Source organism: Convolutriloba macropyga, chromosome 12 (genome assembly GCF_964194025.1).
Source record: "Convolutriloba macropyga chromosome 12, txConMacr16.3, whole genome shotgun sequence".
Taxonomy (NCBI): domain Eukaryota; kingdom Metazoa; phylum Xenacoelomorpha; order Acoela; family Convolutidae; genus Convolutriloba; species Convolutriloba macropyga.
In genome coordinates, this window is record NC_134479.1 from 7,221,189 (window position 1) to 7,237,440 (window position 16,252).

Below are 16,252 nucleotides of genomic sequence, written 5' to 3' on the forward strand. Positions count from 1 at the left end.
ATACAGAACAAATTGATTGACCTTAAATGAGCGGTTGCGCTTAGCTTAAACGTTTTAGAACTTCGTTGAGCTTCAAACATTCTCTATTTAAAACATTACAGCTTACGTTTTTTTTTCGAACTTTATCTTTCATTTAAGATCAAATATTGTTGTGTTAATTGATAATGGATGTCAACATTGAAAACGTTATCAACCAAATACCTGAGGAATCAACGAGGGCTGCTATCAGGACAGTTGTGGAGATGGTTAGGGCTCAAAAAGAAGAAACCAACAAGCAACTAGCTGAAGTTTGGGACTTCATTTCTGCAATTGATGTCAGGTTAAGGCATCAAGAAAGGTATCTGAGCAAGGATTCAATTATAATTGATAACCCACCCTTTGATGCGCGAAATCCGGATAGTTTTCTCAAGGAACTGTTGGTTTTTTTGAATCGACTTTACAAAAAAGATGACGTACAAATAACTGAAAGCCGATTAAAGGCTTTTCATATTCTACCGGGACCAGGACGTTTGCTAAACAATCTGATGCCATCAATCATTGTAAAATTTGTGCATTTCAATGACAAGATTGAAATTTACAAAAACAGAAGAATGCTCAAAACTCTGAAAAACGACCTAAATGGAAAAAACATATGGATGAAAGAGCGATTGCCACCATTGGATATGTTTATCAAGAAACTTGCTGAGAATAAAAACTTAATTACTGTGACTAACAACTGTCAGGTTTTAGTTTTATGTAAAGGCACTAATGGAAATAACAAGTACGTGAAAGTAAATGATGCAATTGATCTCGAAAAGCTGCAAAATCCTGTCATGGCAAATAGGGATAGAACAGGCGCAAATGCAATTGCACTAAAAAACACTCATAAACGCATGCATCGAGAAATATTGACTGATGAGGAACGAGTATTAAGACTATATGCGTCCTTGTCACCTGAGCAAAAAAAATGATGGGAGAAAAATTGGGTGCTGAGTAAATGTTTATACAATGTTTGCCTTGTGTTAACATATAATTGATGCTAGCTTCAATTGTTGTCCTCGTGTTACTGAGTTGTGTAATCCTAAAGGTTTCGTTTGATGAATCATATAAATTCTATAGAACTAAATATTTTCTGTTGTCTCGGAGCAAAATATGAAAATAAGGAAAAGGTAAAAAAAAAGAAAACCTCATATTTCATACTATTTTTGTTAGTTGAACATTCAATTGAGCTAGGCATAAAAAACACTTGCAATTAAACTGGATAATTTTTAACTTTTTTATCTGTCTGTGATTTTGTTTGGTAGAAGACGGATTCATAGGTAAAAAAACAAATACTGCGACTTCCGCGGAAAATGTTCTTTCTATTGCTCGTTAGAAAAAACTAAAAGCCAGTCCATTTGGTCTTGCGACTTTCGCGAGAATCCAGAACGGCAAACCCTTATTCAAATCAGTTACTATGAACAGCTACTGCGACTTCCGCAGTCTGCTAGCATTTTTTTTCAAAAAAAAGAAATAACCAGATTTTTTCATTGAAACGCAAGGATTTTTTTCTTTTTTTTCTTTTTTCATTTTTTTTTATTTCAATTTTATTTAGAGATTCGGATGTTGCGACTTACGCAATTTCTGACATCCTTTTGTGATAAGACGAAATGTCGAAAAGTAAACTTATTAAGTGAAATGATAACAAACCTTAAAAATTGAAGAACGTAAATCTTCATCAAATCTCAGCGCGCGAAGATTCTTAATGCTCATGGAGTTTACAATTTTTCTTCAAAATGTACGATCGATACACAAAAACTTTGAACTGCTAGAAGTTTTGAATGAAAGTGTACAATCCAAACCTACTGTTATAGCTCTCACTGAAACATAGTGCAAAGAAAATTGTTCACCAAATGCATACAATTTAAATGGGTATGGAAAATTGCCTCGATGTGACAGAGAAACGAGAGGAGGGGGTGTAGCTCTTTATGTTGGTAATAAGTATGAAAGTAACGAAGTAAAGAAAACAACAAACAAACATGTACAAGTTTTGACCACGCAATTGCACTCAGAGAAAGAGAGAATTTATGTGACTGTACTGTATAAGGCACCCAATTACGCAATTGACAATTTTGTAGAAGTACTAGATACTCATTTTACTGATCTAAATACTCTTGATTATACACACATAGTTTGTGGTTATTTTAACGTAGACATGTTAATATCAAGTCGAAACGCTGAAAAAATTTGCGATTATTTTCGTTTACTAGGTCTGGAACTTTGTTTTAATCAGGGTTTTTGTACTCGTGAAACCAGACAATCTAAAACAGCAATTGACTTGTTTTTTTCAAACATTGAACGTGAAACTAAAATTATCAAAAGCGACTTAACTGACCACTATACTGTTATCTTTACTTCTCAAAAATGGTTTTTGGAAGTAAATAAAGAAAAAACCTTCGTTTTGAATCAGCTACACAAACTGTCTGACGAGGAAGTTAGAATAGATGTCAATTTTGAAGTTTTCAAAAACCGCAGAAAAATAAAAAATGATTTGGAATTTGTAGCAATTGATGAGTGTTTTTCTTTAATTCAAGAAATTGTTTATGAAGCGAAAGAAAAAATTATTCCCGCTAAGGAAGTAACCACTAACAATTTTAAAAGGGATAAACAATGGGTCAACAATCATGTGAAGAGTTTAGCTACGAAGAAACGTAAACTTTGGCAGAAATACATTGCAACAGGCAGAGCGGAAGTGAAAGAACAACATCGTGTGCTGAGTAATAGACTTAAAGCTCTATGCAGGTTGCATAAAACAAACTTTTTTGAGCAAAAAGTAAGCAGTCAGAAAAACTCTAAAACACTTTTTACCTTAGTGAAAGATATCAAAGAAGAAAAACAAAACCATATTTGCCAGGTTGATGTGAATAAGTTGAATTATTTTTTTGTTACTATTGGCAGAGAATTAGAAAAACGTCACAAAGAAGTTGATTACCTGAAGACAGTGAAAACCATTCAAAGCAGTATAGTTCTCGAAAAGACGTCAAGCACAGAAGTTTTCGATATCATTAAAAATTTGAAAAGCAAAAAATGAACTGATTCCTACAAATTAAGTAATGTTCTCCTAAAATCAGTAAATCATGCAGTTTGTGAACCACTAACAATTTTATTCAACAGATGCTTACAACAGCAATATTTTCAAAAATTCTTAAAAGTAGCAAAAGTTTTCCCTCTCTACAAAACCAAAGGCAACAAATTGGATCCATCGAACTATAGACCTATATCACTATTGCCAGTCTTCGGGAAAGTTCTTGAAAAAATATACAGAAGATTTATTGGTTTTCTTATAAAATATGACGTTTTATCAAAAAAACAATTTGGGTTTCAATCAAAGAAAAGTACAATTGATGCTGTAATGGAAGTTGTTGAATATTTAATGAATAACATGAATAAACAAGAACCGACGTGCTGTGTTTTCATTGATCTGACAAAGGCTTTTGATTTAGTGAATCACAGTTACCTACTAACCAAATGTTACAAATATGGATTGCGCGGACCTGCTCACAACATTTTGAAGTCTTTTCTAGAAGATAGGAAACAATGTGTTGAAATTGGAAAAAGGAAATCGGATAAACTACTGGTAAACTGTGGCGTCCCACAAGGCTCAATACTGGGTCCTCTACTGTTTTTGATATATATTAACGACCTTCCATCAGTTTGCAATGATAACAAAGTAACCTTATTTGCTGATGACACTAACATTTATGGATCGCTAAAAAATGGAAACGAAAACTACAAAAATTGCCTAACAAGAGTTTTTGAATGGATGACAGCAAACAAATTAACAATTAATGATGAAAAATCGTCTTTAATGATGACCAATGAAAAGAACACATGTGATCATCCAGAAATACTTAACCACAAATTGAAGATTAGTGAAAAAATGAAATATTTAGGGGTTTATTTAGACAACCAGCTAAACTTTAAGGAACACATTAAACAAGTTAAGATCAAATTAACTCAAGTTTCAGCCGCTATGTTCCAATTCAAAAAATTTTTCGACGACCAACACTTGTGAAGTTATATAAAACTTATGTCCAGCCCATTGTGCAATATGGTGTCTTAGTTTACGGCTGTGGCAACAAGACAGATCTTAAGAAAATTGATAGGGCACAAAACAGGATATTACGGTTAATTTTCTCATTAAAAAAGGGGGTTGATTTGTCAGAAATTGGGCAGAACTTCAAAATCTTCTCAGTTTTTGAGCTCCATGTATATGAGCTATTGAAACAACTAGTAAAAAACATAAGTATGTCAGAAGCAAAAAATTTAAAAACGCGAATAATATCGGATAACGAATTGAATGCAGTACTTTCAACAGAACATAGAATTAAGAAATTGAAAACAATAAACAAAAACACTACACATGTAAGAAAATCAATAACTGAACGTGTAAGAAATCTTTTCAACATAATCGCAAGACTTGATTTTTCATTTATTCAAGAAATTTTAAATTTAAAAACAGAAGGAACGGAATGTTTCTTACATATGTTTCGAGATAATTATATTTTACTAAATAAAGAATTATTGAATGCATTTTGGTGAAAACAAATAGGCTTAGTTGACAATTCCTAAATATATATTAAAACTTGAATATGCAGTCAGTCTTTACACTAGCTAGTTCATATTTTGCTCTGGAGGCACCACTTGACAGGCCAACGGCCTTTTTGGTGCTTTCTCTCGAATGATCACACTTTGTTGTTACGAAAGAAGTTGTTTTGTATAATGTCTGTATTTGATCATTCAGAAAAATTCATTATTATTATTATTATACATTATTATACCAAAGTTTACCAGATTGTTTTACGTAAGGTCTGCAGGATTGCCTAAACATACTTTTTGTATTGAGTAAATTACATTATAACCGAAATTTAAGGATTCCTCTTACCAAAAATATTATCAAAAATTGATTCAATCATTCAAAATTTTTTAACATATATGTGAAATCAGATCATAATTATAATTTGTTAAATTTTTTTTAGTGATAAAAATTATTTTTGAATGCTCCTAAGTTAGACTACAGAAATTACTATAATTTGCCAATTGATGCACACTTTGGAAGATTTTCCTGGTTTTAAACTGTTTTGATTTAGGATTCTGTTTCAGTGTCTAGAATTGGTGGAATTTGATTTGTCGCTTTGTTTTGGATGATTTTTATAATGATGGAATATCATTAGTGACTGTTTAGCAATTAGTAGTTCAACTGAGGTCACTTGTCGGAATTTGAAGATCTCTAGCTCGGTCGCGATCCTTACAAAGAAAAGAGGGATCCTCCCTCCAGTTAACTTGCTGGTTTTAATATTCTTATTTTTTTTTAGTGGAAACTGAAAATATTTTCCGGCAGAAATGTGCTATAAAATAAGTGATCTGAAACTCACTAGTCCTGTTTTCAAAAGAATTCGAGTTTTATGACATAAAGTTAAAGAATAGCAGTGCCTTTTTGAGGAATCTTATACAATTGAGCATCAAATAGATAAATTCATTTTTGGAAAAAACTGTTCTTTTAACCATTGATTTATTAATGGATTTAAACGAAACCGGTTGGCTGATGAAACCATAAAATTGTCATGTGTGTGTGTGTGTGTATGTGTGTGTGTGCGTGCGTGTGCGTGTGCGTGTGCGTGCGTGTGCGTGTGTGTGTGTGTGTGTGTGTGTGTGTGTGTGTGTGTGCGTGCGTGCGCGCGCGTGTGTGCGTGTGTGTGTGTGTGTGTGTGTGTGTGTGTGTGTGTGTGTGTGTGTGTGTGTGTGCGTGTGTGTGTATATATGTGTGTGGGTGTGTGTGTGTGTATGTGTGTGTGTGTGTGTGTATGTGTGTGTGTGTGTTTGTTTGTTTTGCATGTGGTATTGTGTCTGTTCTACGAACAAACCTGTTCCCATTGATACTTGCGATTACATCAAACATGCTATAATACAACCTATCATTGGACACTTGGCCTAACAGTCAGCTGTATTATTGGATTGCAGGCGTAATATTCAACGTTAATGGCCAGATTGGGTCTTTCCCATTATAGCCCCCCATCTTAGTGGTCAGTTAACCTATACCCCCCCCCCCAATAATGGTTAATATACCATAATAGGGGGTATAATTTAATGGGGGGGGGGGGGGTTATAATGGCAAAGAACTGCCAGATTTGATCCCAGGCTACCGAATCAACGGATAAACAAATCTTGCAAATCTTTAAAATAATCAATATTTATAGTATTTAGTTTGTGTTTTTTAGTTCTTTTGAGTTGCCATTTTTGAAATTTGTTACAATATGTTTGTTTGTGTGTTTGTTTAGGTGAACTCTACCTATGGCTACAGAGAAGCCTGGGCTGTTGAGCAGTGTGCTAGAATTCTGGACAACAACATATTCGGAAAGTCAGTCTTTTATTCATTCACCTCCTCAATTGATTTATACAAAATGTGTGATAGTTTTGGGAATGTATGCCAAAACTCCCATGATTCAAAATTAATTTAAAAAAGGGATCTATTCTGTTTCGCCCCCCCCCCCCCCCCCACCACGCCTTAGTGAGCTTCTACGCCCCCGAAACTTTGTTAATATAGAGACATATAGTGACAAAGGTCCCTAATGTCTTTACCCGCTCCAGTCGCCAGTTTCAGTATCTTTTGTTCCCTGTTCTCCCCCACTAAATCAGGCAGGGCAGGTGTTTGTTTATTGTTTGTTTGTTTGTTTGTTTGTTTATGTGTTTGTTTGTTTAGATGTCACCTGAAGATAGACCCGACAGAGTACGTGGCAGACTGTAGGACAGAGAGTATGGGCTGTGCATCCGGGGGAGACTGCCAGTGTCTGTGCACTTCTGTCGCCAGATATGCCAGAGACTGTTGTATGCAGGAGGGAATATGTGTCCAGTGGAGAGACAGATACTTCTGCCGTATGCATTATCTATTTTTTCTCCTCTTTTTTTAAAAACTAGTAAAAGTAATTATCGATATAAAAAACATTAACAGTGCAAACCATTATAAACTCGTATGATTTCATGCTTTTGAAAACAACAAAATAGTTTTAAATTTTTAACTTTGCTCATTATATGTTAAAAAAAGTGTTCAGTCACCATGACCAGGAGCAAAAACCTTAACTTTCAACTGTGTCTATTTTCTACTGAGACAAATTCCGTTCAAATTTTATCTCATTTTTGTTCAGCTGGTGGATGTGACCCGTGCAGTGCTGACCCAATCAACATCATCGGACAAGACCCTACAGAAGTCGCCCTTCCTCTTGAGGTCACGTGCCCAACTTATAGGTCAGTCACTCACATCTCATCATCTCATATTTTGCATAACCTTTTCCTGATGGTTCCAAAATTTTAAGAGGAACATTAGCTTGACGAAGATAAAAACTGTCAATTTTCACGCGTGAAAGCACAGGGTTGCTAAATTATTGGCCCCGTTCATCCACAGTCTTCATTTTTTCAAACTTATAACTGGATTTTGACAAACGTGTATAAAGCTCTTTGTGAACAGTTGAATTTGGAAATGAAAATCTTAGACAAAAAACATTTCCCCCTTAAAATTTCAGATAAACTTGACGTCAAATTTGAGAATACTCAACTAACAGCAACTACCACTATTTAAAAAAAGGTGAAAATTGCTACATAAGTTTGCTTCCGCTTGATTATATTTTAATTGTAAAATATTTTGATTTTTTTTTCAGTTTGAAAAAACTTGATTGTTTGCATATTCGCATTTGCTCGAAATTCAGTTTTTTGATAGAAAATGCACGAAAAATGAGCAAACTTAATCAAATGCTAATTTAACCGAGCTGTGTTAATGCATATGGTTAAATTTCAGCTGTCGCTGTTAAATTTTTGCATGAAAAAACTCAAATGCCGGTCACATAAACTTTGAAGAGATGTTTGCTACTCCTCAAAAAACAAATGATGAACCTGGAAAAAATAGGACGCAAATTGAACAATTTGTTGTTGTTGCTAACAAGTTTTCTTCCAACCAGTAAAACTAAAAAATGTATCCCTTTCACTATTGTGATTTTTTTCACATAAATGAACAATTTTTCTACACCACAAACAAAAACATCCACTAAAGACGGTTTATGTTGAAGGATTGTATATAAGAATAAAATGTGGTCATTTAATCTGGCACTGCGTTGATGCTTTCATAGTCTTTTTTGAAGATCTCTAATGTGCACTTAGTTCATTTGAGAAAAACGCTTGCATTTTTTTACAAACAGATAACTGAGGTGCCTGTTTAACCCAGCAGCGGTCGTTTCATTGCAGATGCGCTCAATAATCACAATTCTGAAGCTAGAGGACAATAAACGAAAATCGCGATTCTTTTTTATAGCTCTAGCTGATAAATTTTCCTTCATTATTTTTTGGAAAACAGCTTTACGTGAGTCAAATTTCGCCTGGTTTTCTCCGAAAGAACTAATTCCAACATAATGGCATTCAATTTGATTGTGTAGTTGTAGTTCTGAACTAAAAATTTCTTTTAGTCTAATAATCAAGACAGAAGAATTTTTGGCTGCTTTTGCAGTAAATTGCATCAGAAAAATTCTTACCCGAATTTTAGGGGATTGCTTTTTTTCTCATGTAAAAACGTACACATAAGTTCTGGCTCACTTTCACGAGAAGTCGTGTATTTCACATGCTTTTATTGGTCTTAACCTTACAAATTTTTGTGCCAATCAGAAGATAAATCATGTAAAAAAACACGATTTTTTGAGTGTTTGCGTAAGAATTTCGTGTGAAAAATCACATGAATTTTTATGCAAAAACACATAATATTTCGAATAATTTCATGCAAAAAACTTTATTAAAATTACGGGATTAACATGTGAATCACTTGAGAAAATGTATGGGTAAGCTCAAGAAAAACGTGTCAATTTAAACGATGGTTCTTGTAATTGGGTTTAAAATTGTGTTTTTACATGAGAAATCGGCTAAAAATACACGATTTTTCGTAGATTATCACATGATTTCTCATGTAAACATTCTTTTATTTCTGCTGCAGAAAATCTTTTATTCGTCTTGAAATTGGATTTAGCTTACGCCGCATGCCTTCTATCTTTTCTAAAAACAACAAGTAACACAGTCAAGTAGATTAACCCTAAGATCAATTGATGTGACTGAGACTAAGAAATGTTTTAAAAATCACTCGGAGAATTTAATAACTATCATTTGCTAGGCAAATTTGTTAGGTGATTTCTTGTTCACTGTCATCATCTAAACAATAATTGTCCCAAACCAACAGTCTCCAACTCATAAAAACACTTAATTTGTTTTTTTTCAATGATTAGAACACAAAAAAAATGTATTATTTTACTCCATAGAGCTTTATAATGTTATGTAATATTTAATTACTCGTTCATTGTCCGAGAACGTATTCTTAAAAAATGTTGATATGCTGAACAATGTCTCGGTAAATTTATCTGCAACGTTTGCAGGTAAGCAAAATTGCAGGTAACTTTAACCGCAAAATTACCTGCAAAATTGATACGTGCAATTTACCTAGAATACGTTACCTAGAATTTCCCTGCAAACTCAAACAACAATATATTAGGTATGTAGATTTTGACGTGAAAAGAACATTCAAAAACTCTGATTGAAGTTCAGATATTACTCCTCAATGAATGCATCCATTGAGGTTTATTTATTTAAATTTCAATCAGAGTTTTTGAATGCTTTATTTTTCACGTCAAAATCTACATACCTAATAAATTGTTGTTTGAGTTTGCAGGGAAATTCTAGCCCATGATTAAAATGATACAAAGTAAGTCCGAGCAGAAAACTAGAAAAGTATAACAAGAGAGGAAAACTATAGTCTTTCATTTGAAATGGATCCGTTCAAGAACCAACCAACATCCAGCAGAATCTAGCACTGACGACATGTGACGGGCTCCAGATACCGCAAAAGAAAGCATACGTTATTTACAGATATTTTCTACTAATTATCAATGAGAAAATTTGATGCTCTATTTATCTGAACTTCTATTATAGAGACATCAAAAGTGTAGCAACAAGTAAAAATAACTAACGCCCCACAAGGGACTCGAAACCTTGACCGTTGGATTAAAAGTCCAACGCTCTACCGACTGAGCTAGCAGGGCTCTAATGGACTCAATGACTTTATCATCCGAAACATGTCCATTTCAGAGTGTGTGGACCTGCGTGTCCATTGACTTGCGCCAACTATGGGAGTGAAGAAGTCCACAATTGCACCCTTGATGACCAGTGTTACGAGGGATGCTTCTGTCTCCCTGGATATGTATATGAACGTAAGTAGACATTCGGATATCAAAATTATAAGTTTTTAATTGCTCGCATACCAAAAACGTAGTAATTGTACAATGTATTGTGCGACCAACTGTTTATTTGACCGGCAAAAGTGTGATTCTTCGGCTTGAAAAAGCAGTTTGCGGTTCACCCAAGTTGCCGAAGAGACAAAAATTCATGTTGTGAAAAGAGGCAACCAGTGAAGATAGGCCCACGGGTCGAGAAAATTTCAAAAAATTATGTAAGAAATGAACTGAAATGCGCTCAATTTTCAAATATTTTAGCGCAAAAACCTCACATAATAATGCGCTGAAATACTCTGAAAAGTGCTGAAACTTTGTAAGAAATGCGCTGAAATCTGCTGAAATTTCAAAAATTTCAGCTCAAAAACCTTCCACAATAATGCGCTGATATGCGCTGAAAAGTGCTGAAACTTTGTGAGAAATGCGCTGAAATCTGCTGAAATTTCAAAAAGTTCAGCTCTTTTCTTTCGCTCCGAGGGTCGAACACCGATCACTGTGTCTCATCTATCAATTAATTCACTGCGCTATTGAGAACTAAAATGCTTCCCATTTAATTTGAATTTATAATAATAAAACGTTTGATATGAAAAGCGCTGAAATTATGTAAGAAATGCGCTGAAAAATGCGCTGAAAATTATGTAAGAAATGTGCTGAAAATGCGCTGAAATCATGTAAGAAAAGCGCTGAAGATGCGCTGAAACTTTGTAAGAAATGCACTGAAAAGGTGCTGAAAGTTATGTAAGAAATGAGATGAAAATGCACTGAAATTATAATAGAAATGCGCTGAAGGTGCACTGAAGTTTTCAAGTTTCAGCGCCATGTCGAAATTTCATCGCATTTCAGCGCATTCAGCTTATTTCTTACAAAAAATGCGCTGAAACGGCGCTGACGTCTCGACCCGGGAAGCCCCTCGCCTAATCTAGCCCATGATGTGTAAATTGCTGTTTCCGTCGGTTTTGGGTCAGTACATCAAAGTGTGACAGGAAAGCCACACGCAAGTACTCCACTTCGAGTAGGAAAGTCCTTGGTAAGAGGAATTGTAAGGTAAGGCTTTTATAAAAACAGATTTTTAACAAAAAGTAAATAATTGCCTTTTCTCCTTTATCTTACTCAGCGAAAAAATTCGACTTTTTAAACCCTGAAAAAGTTTTTTTAATTCGTTCCTAAATTTTTCAATTATACCATTTGCTTCTAGATTCTCTAGAGGGTGCTGGCCGAAATGAGCCAGTTAAGCGCACTTCTCTCTGAAGCAGGATATACAGCAGACGAAATATCACGTGACGAGAAAAATTTTATTTAAAATAAAAATAAGCGCAAACGAACAAAAAACGATTTCAAAATAAACCCTGAGCCAATCACACGAGCAGTAGTTTCCATAAATCCAAGAGAAACTCAAATCCAGTTTGCTCATTTGCCGAAAAATCATCATTCAGAGCATCATTGAACAGCCGAATATCCGTGACTTCCTTACCCAGCCTGAAGTCCAAATAACATAAGATTGTTTGATAATTACAACGAACCTTCAGCTCCTTTTTTCTCACCGCTTCTTTGAACGCAAGCAACACGCTGCCAAAAGCAAATTCCAACACCAGTTTCGAAAATTTTTTGTTCATCACAGAATACAAGAAAACAAAGTGCAGGAAGTACTAATCAATAACAATGCAATGGACGTTCTCAATGTGCAAAAGATAATGAGTAGGGCCATAAAAAACCAACGAAACCCATTGGGATAACTGACTGTTCGAATTATGTAACCGCCGCAATTAGACACTTTTTTTAAATGAGATGACTACTTCATCGCTTCGAAACAAGCAGAGACCCACCCGACGTAAAACAAGACTTCAAACGCCAGATTTTTTGCTACTTATCAAGTGAATGAAACGGCCAACTAAATGCTCGCAATTTGTTAGAAAACACATTGTAAAAAACTGCAATGACTAAAAAAACAAAATATACAAACTGTGGAGGCTTCCACAAAACTAGGTGACATAAGCGACTTGTCTGCAGCCACAAAACAGACACAGGAAACATAGTACTCCAGACGCATAGAAAGAACTTGGAGGCTACTCCAACCGCTGAATCATTAACCACAACCAAAATTTTCTTCCTGGTTGCCGAATTTATCAGTAAAATTAGAACCGATTAAATCACAATGACCTATAGCAATATAAAGAACATCGTCAGCAATAGTGCCTCAACAATTCTAAACGAAAGAAAAGTAGTCAACCAACTGAAAAGATTGTCAAAATCTCGAACCAAATGCAAAAATTTAAAGAAACAAACATGAATCAGAACAACAACCAGCAAAATAGTCAAAGTGCACAGGCTTAAAGTACTTCAATAGAACGGTCTTGTCTTAGAAAACAAGATACTTGAAATTTTCTTGTTCTTGTTGCAAGAAAGGAGCTACAAAGTCTGCTTATATGAAGTTCAGAAATATCAAACATTTGTCCAATGTCCAGAATACGTAACAACCTTCTAAGAACAACTGCAGTGGCATGCTTTATCTACATTCTTGCGATCTTTTGAATTTTCAAATTTTTCGCGGTTTTCAAGTAACGAAAGATTTTGGCAGCCACCATTCAGTGAAAGTTACAATATTGAGGACGATTTTCGCAGAGAGTTTGATTTAAAAGCAAAGCTCACTTTAAAATGTTCACCCGACACGCAAATTTAAAGTGCTTGAAGTCCTGATAGTACCCGCTACCTTAACTGAACGAAAGAAATAAACCAAACCTTAGTCGAACTACTACGCCAATCAAGAGAACAACCTCCAGTAAAGAAAACAACTTATTCAAGTGTTTCATAAATCATTAATCTGATGAATCAAAATTAAGACAAAAGGAAGATTTGAAGGAAACTGAAATCTGCAAAAGATGACAGTAAACATTGTTTAGGAAAGAAAACCAGTCTTCTGCAAAAGGAAATAAAAAGGCGGATTAGTTAAACAATTAATTTTTCGAAGCAGAAGAGAACATTCCATTGGAGACGTTTCATTGGAGAGTTTAATTGGAGACAGAATTAAAACAAAACTCTAAAGAATTTTTTTAAATGATCAAATACCAAGAAATCAAAGCAGAACCAGATAAGTTAAAATGCCAACTACTGAGGGCCCTGTCGAAGTGAGAGCCAACTATTGAGAGCCCATCAAAGCTTTTTTGCCTTGTAAACTCAAACGCAGTCAACAATTCTCAATTTCCATGTCTTTGGAACGATTATCAAATTACAAAGCTTTCAAAACCTCTAAAATATAGAAACACAGCTGAAAAATACAAAACAATTAGCCTTACCTGCATCATTGCAAAGCGGCAAAACTGTTATCAAAATCTTTATCTTAAGGCATTGTGAACGAACCAAAGTTTATGGCGAAACACAAAGTGCATAAAGAGTAAAAATGTGCGCGCAACCCATATGTCATTATATCGACTCATCACATTAATGATGCATACCAGTACTCGAAAATGGTTAAAATTGTTTGCCTTGTTATAGATAATGCATTTGATGCAGCCTGGAGACTACGGATGATTAAAGAGTTAGGCAACATTGAATTAAAGAAATCGAAGTTTGTATGGGTTAACTCATTCTTCTCTCAGATAGAGGTTTAAATTAAACTCAAGAATAGAGGAAGCAATAGTTTCTCTCCAACAGCTGGTGTCTTTCCAGGGAGCGGCTTGTCGCCGATACTGTTCCTATTATATGTCTCTAACACAAAAAAATTTTTGACTGATGTTTTCGAGTTGCACATGATTTTGCTTTGTTTTACAGAATACGGCCAAGTTAATGAAATCAGATTGAAGTCCAAGCACCACTCGCTAAAATGGTTCGAAAAGTGGAAAAAAGGAAAATACAACAAAACAGTTTATGCTATTGGAGAACCTTTAAAAAAAGACAACCTGTCTGCTAGTCGAAAACGAACTGGAGAAGTTAAATCACTTAATTTTTTAGCAGTGAAAATGACGCCACCGCTCAAATCGATTGAGCTTTGTAGAGACATTGTACTCAGAGCTAACGAGAGAATCGTCCAGCTGTGGTTGTTAAGCAATTTATAAAATGAACAAGAAATTTTCTTCTTGTTCTCCAAGTCAAGTGTTAGGTCACTGATTCTGTTTGCAAATGCTTGCTGGCTCAACCAATCACACACACAGTCTTTCCAAATTTGCATCTAACACAAAACACATATTTTAGATTTTGTATAAGAAATCCTCCAGGCTCCAACGTTTAAAAACTAAAACGAAGAGTTGAAGTTTCCTAGCATGAGCGAGATCCAGATCCAGCCGGTCAAAAATTAAAAGCACAAACGACCAAAATTGAACCAATTGTTCACATCTTAGGAAAAAAAGAACAATGAATTCCTAAAGAACTCTTGCAGAAGCATGCTAGATTTTCTATTCGCGTGAATTTGAGTTCGTTTTTTTTTCAATTCAAATACGAACAGAATTAGACAGAATGCAAACAGAACGTAGACAGTACGAAATGGCAACTTTCAAATCTGTACTTGTTTATTTTGGCGGAGTGCGCTAGCATACAAAACTTAAATTTTGAAAACAGCGCATGTTACACCTGTCTATAAGAAGGGAGACCGACTAGAACCAGAAAACTATCGACCCATATCAGTCACACCAACTCTAGCAAAAATTTTTGAGCGATTATTACTTGAACAACTAACTCACCACCTAACTCTTAATGGTCTGATTAACAAGAATCAATTCGGCTTTCAAAAGCAAAAGTCCTGTCTCGATACTATCATTTCATTAACTGAAAAGATAAACCAATGCGTTGACGAAACGAAATTGTTGTCACACTCTTTTTAGACTTAGCAAAGGCTTTCAACTCAATATCTATAGATGTTTTTATGAACAAAATAAAAAAGTGCGGAATCGGAGAAAATGCAAGAATCTTATTAAACTCTTTCCTTTGTGATAGAAAACAGTGTGTAAAAAATGGGTTAGCAAAATCAGATTGGGTTGTCATAAATCACGGTGTTCCTCAGGGAACTGTCTTAGGGCCTCTAATTTTTATACTTTATGTCAACGATTTCAGTGAAGCTGTATCAACGAATTGTGATGTATTACAGTTTGCTGAAGATACAGCAATTCTATGTCATGCAAAGAATGAAGCAAGTTTGCAGCTAATAGCTGAAGATACATTAAACAAGACAGATCAATATATGAAACAAAACAGGTTAACTTTAAATGAGAAAAAAACGGAGCTAATGGTATTCAGGAATGAAAAATTGCCGATCATTGAAACTGTCGATTTCAAGGGACACCGATTGGAAGCATCTGAAAAATGTAGATATTTAGGTGTAATAATTGATAGGGAACTGACATACCAAAATCAACTAAATAAGGTTATCAGTAAAATGGCTTCAGCAATCAGATCATTTTATTTGGTTCGTTATCAGGTACCGCTAAAAACAAGAATAAATCTTTTTAAATCACTAGTTTTGTCTCATTTAGATTTTAGCGCAATTTTTTTTCAAAATTTACCATCTTACTCTATTGACAGAATTAACAAACAGATAAACTGTGGAATAAAAGTTTGCTTTATGAAAACCAAATGCGATACTGCCAGAGATCTACTTCTGGAGACTAAAATTCTTCCAGCAGAGCTCCAAATAACACTGGTGTCTTTAAATAGGTTTTTCAATATTCTCCAACAAACAAGAAATCGCTCTAATAAACATTTCAGATTTTTAGAAAACGTGCCTATTATTGTAAACAAACGAACCCATAACCTTTTCTTAGAACAAAAATGTAAGTCAAAATGGAGTAATGGTTCAATTGTTCGTAACTTTATTCGAAAATGGAACACACTTCCAATTACAATTAGAAAAGAAACGTCGAAGACCAAATTTAAACAAAAAATTGCAGCGGAAATGCTTAAACGACACGAAAGAGTTCCAATAGACAGAAGGGTTGCAGGATTTAAACATATTTTTTATTAAATTATTTTACGAAAACCGAACCTTAGTTTGTTAT

At 34.6% G+C, this 16,252-nt stretch overlaps 1 protein-coding gene and 1 non-coding gene across 2 annotated transcripts in view; one reads left to right on the plus strand and one right to left on the minus strand.

Annotated features, from left to right (window-relative positions):
* Positions 1 to 16,252, plus strand: part of LOC142350959 (uncharacterized) — a 215,280-nt gene that overhangs the window by 161,765 nt on the left and 37,263 nt on the right. The window contains exons 24-27 of the mRNA XM_075402986.1: positions 6,297 to 6,376; positions 6,719 to 6,891; positions 7,161 to 7,260; positions 10,129 to 10,250. Coding sequence (XP_075259101.1) covers positions 6,297 to 6,376; positions 6,719 to 6,891; positions 7,161 to 7,260; positions 10,129 to 10,250 — 475 coding nt within the window. The remainder of the gene's footprint in view (positions 1 to 6,296; positions 6,377 to 6,718; positions 6,892 to 7,160; positions 7,261 to 10,128; positions 10,251 to 16,252) is intronic.
* On the minus strand, positions 10,010 to 10,082 carry Trnak-uuu (transfer RNA lysine (anticodon UUU)). The gene has a single exon. It is a non-coding gene; the product is annotated as a tRNA-Lys (tRNA).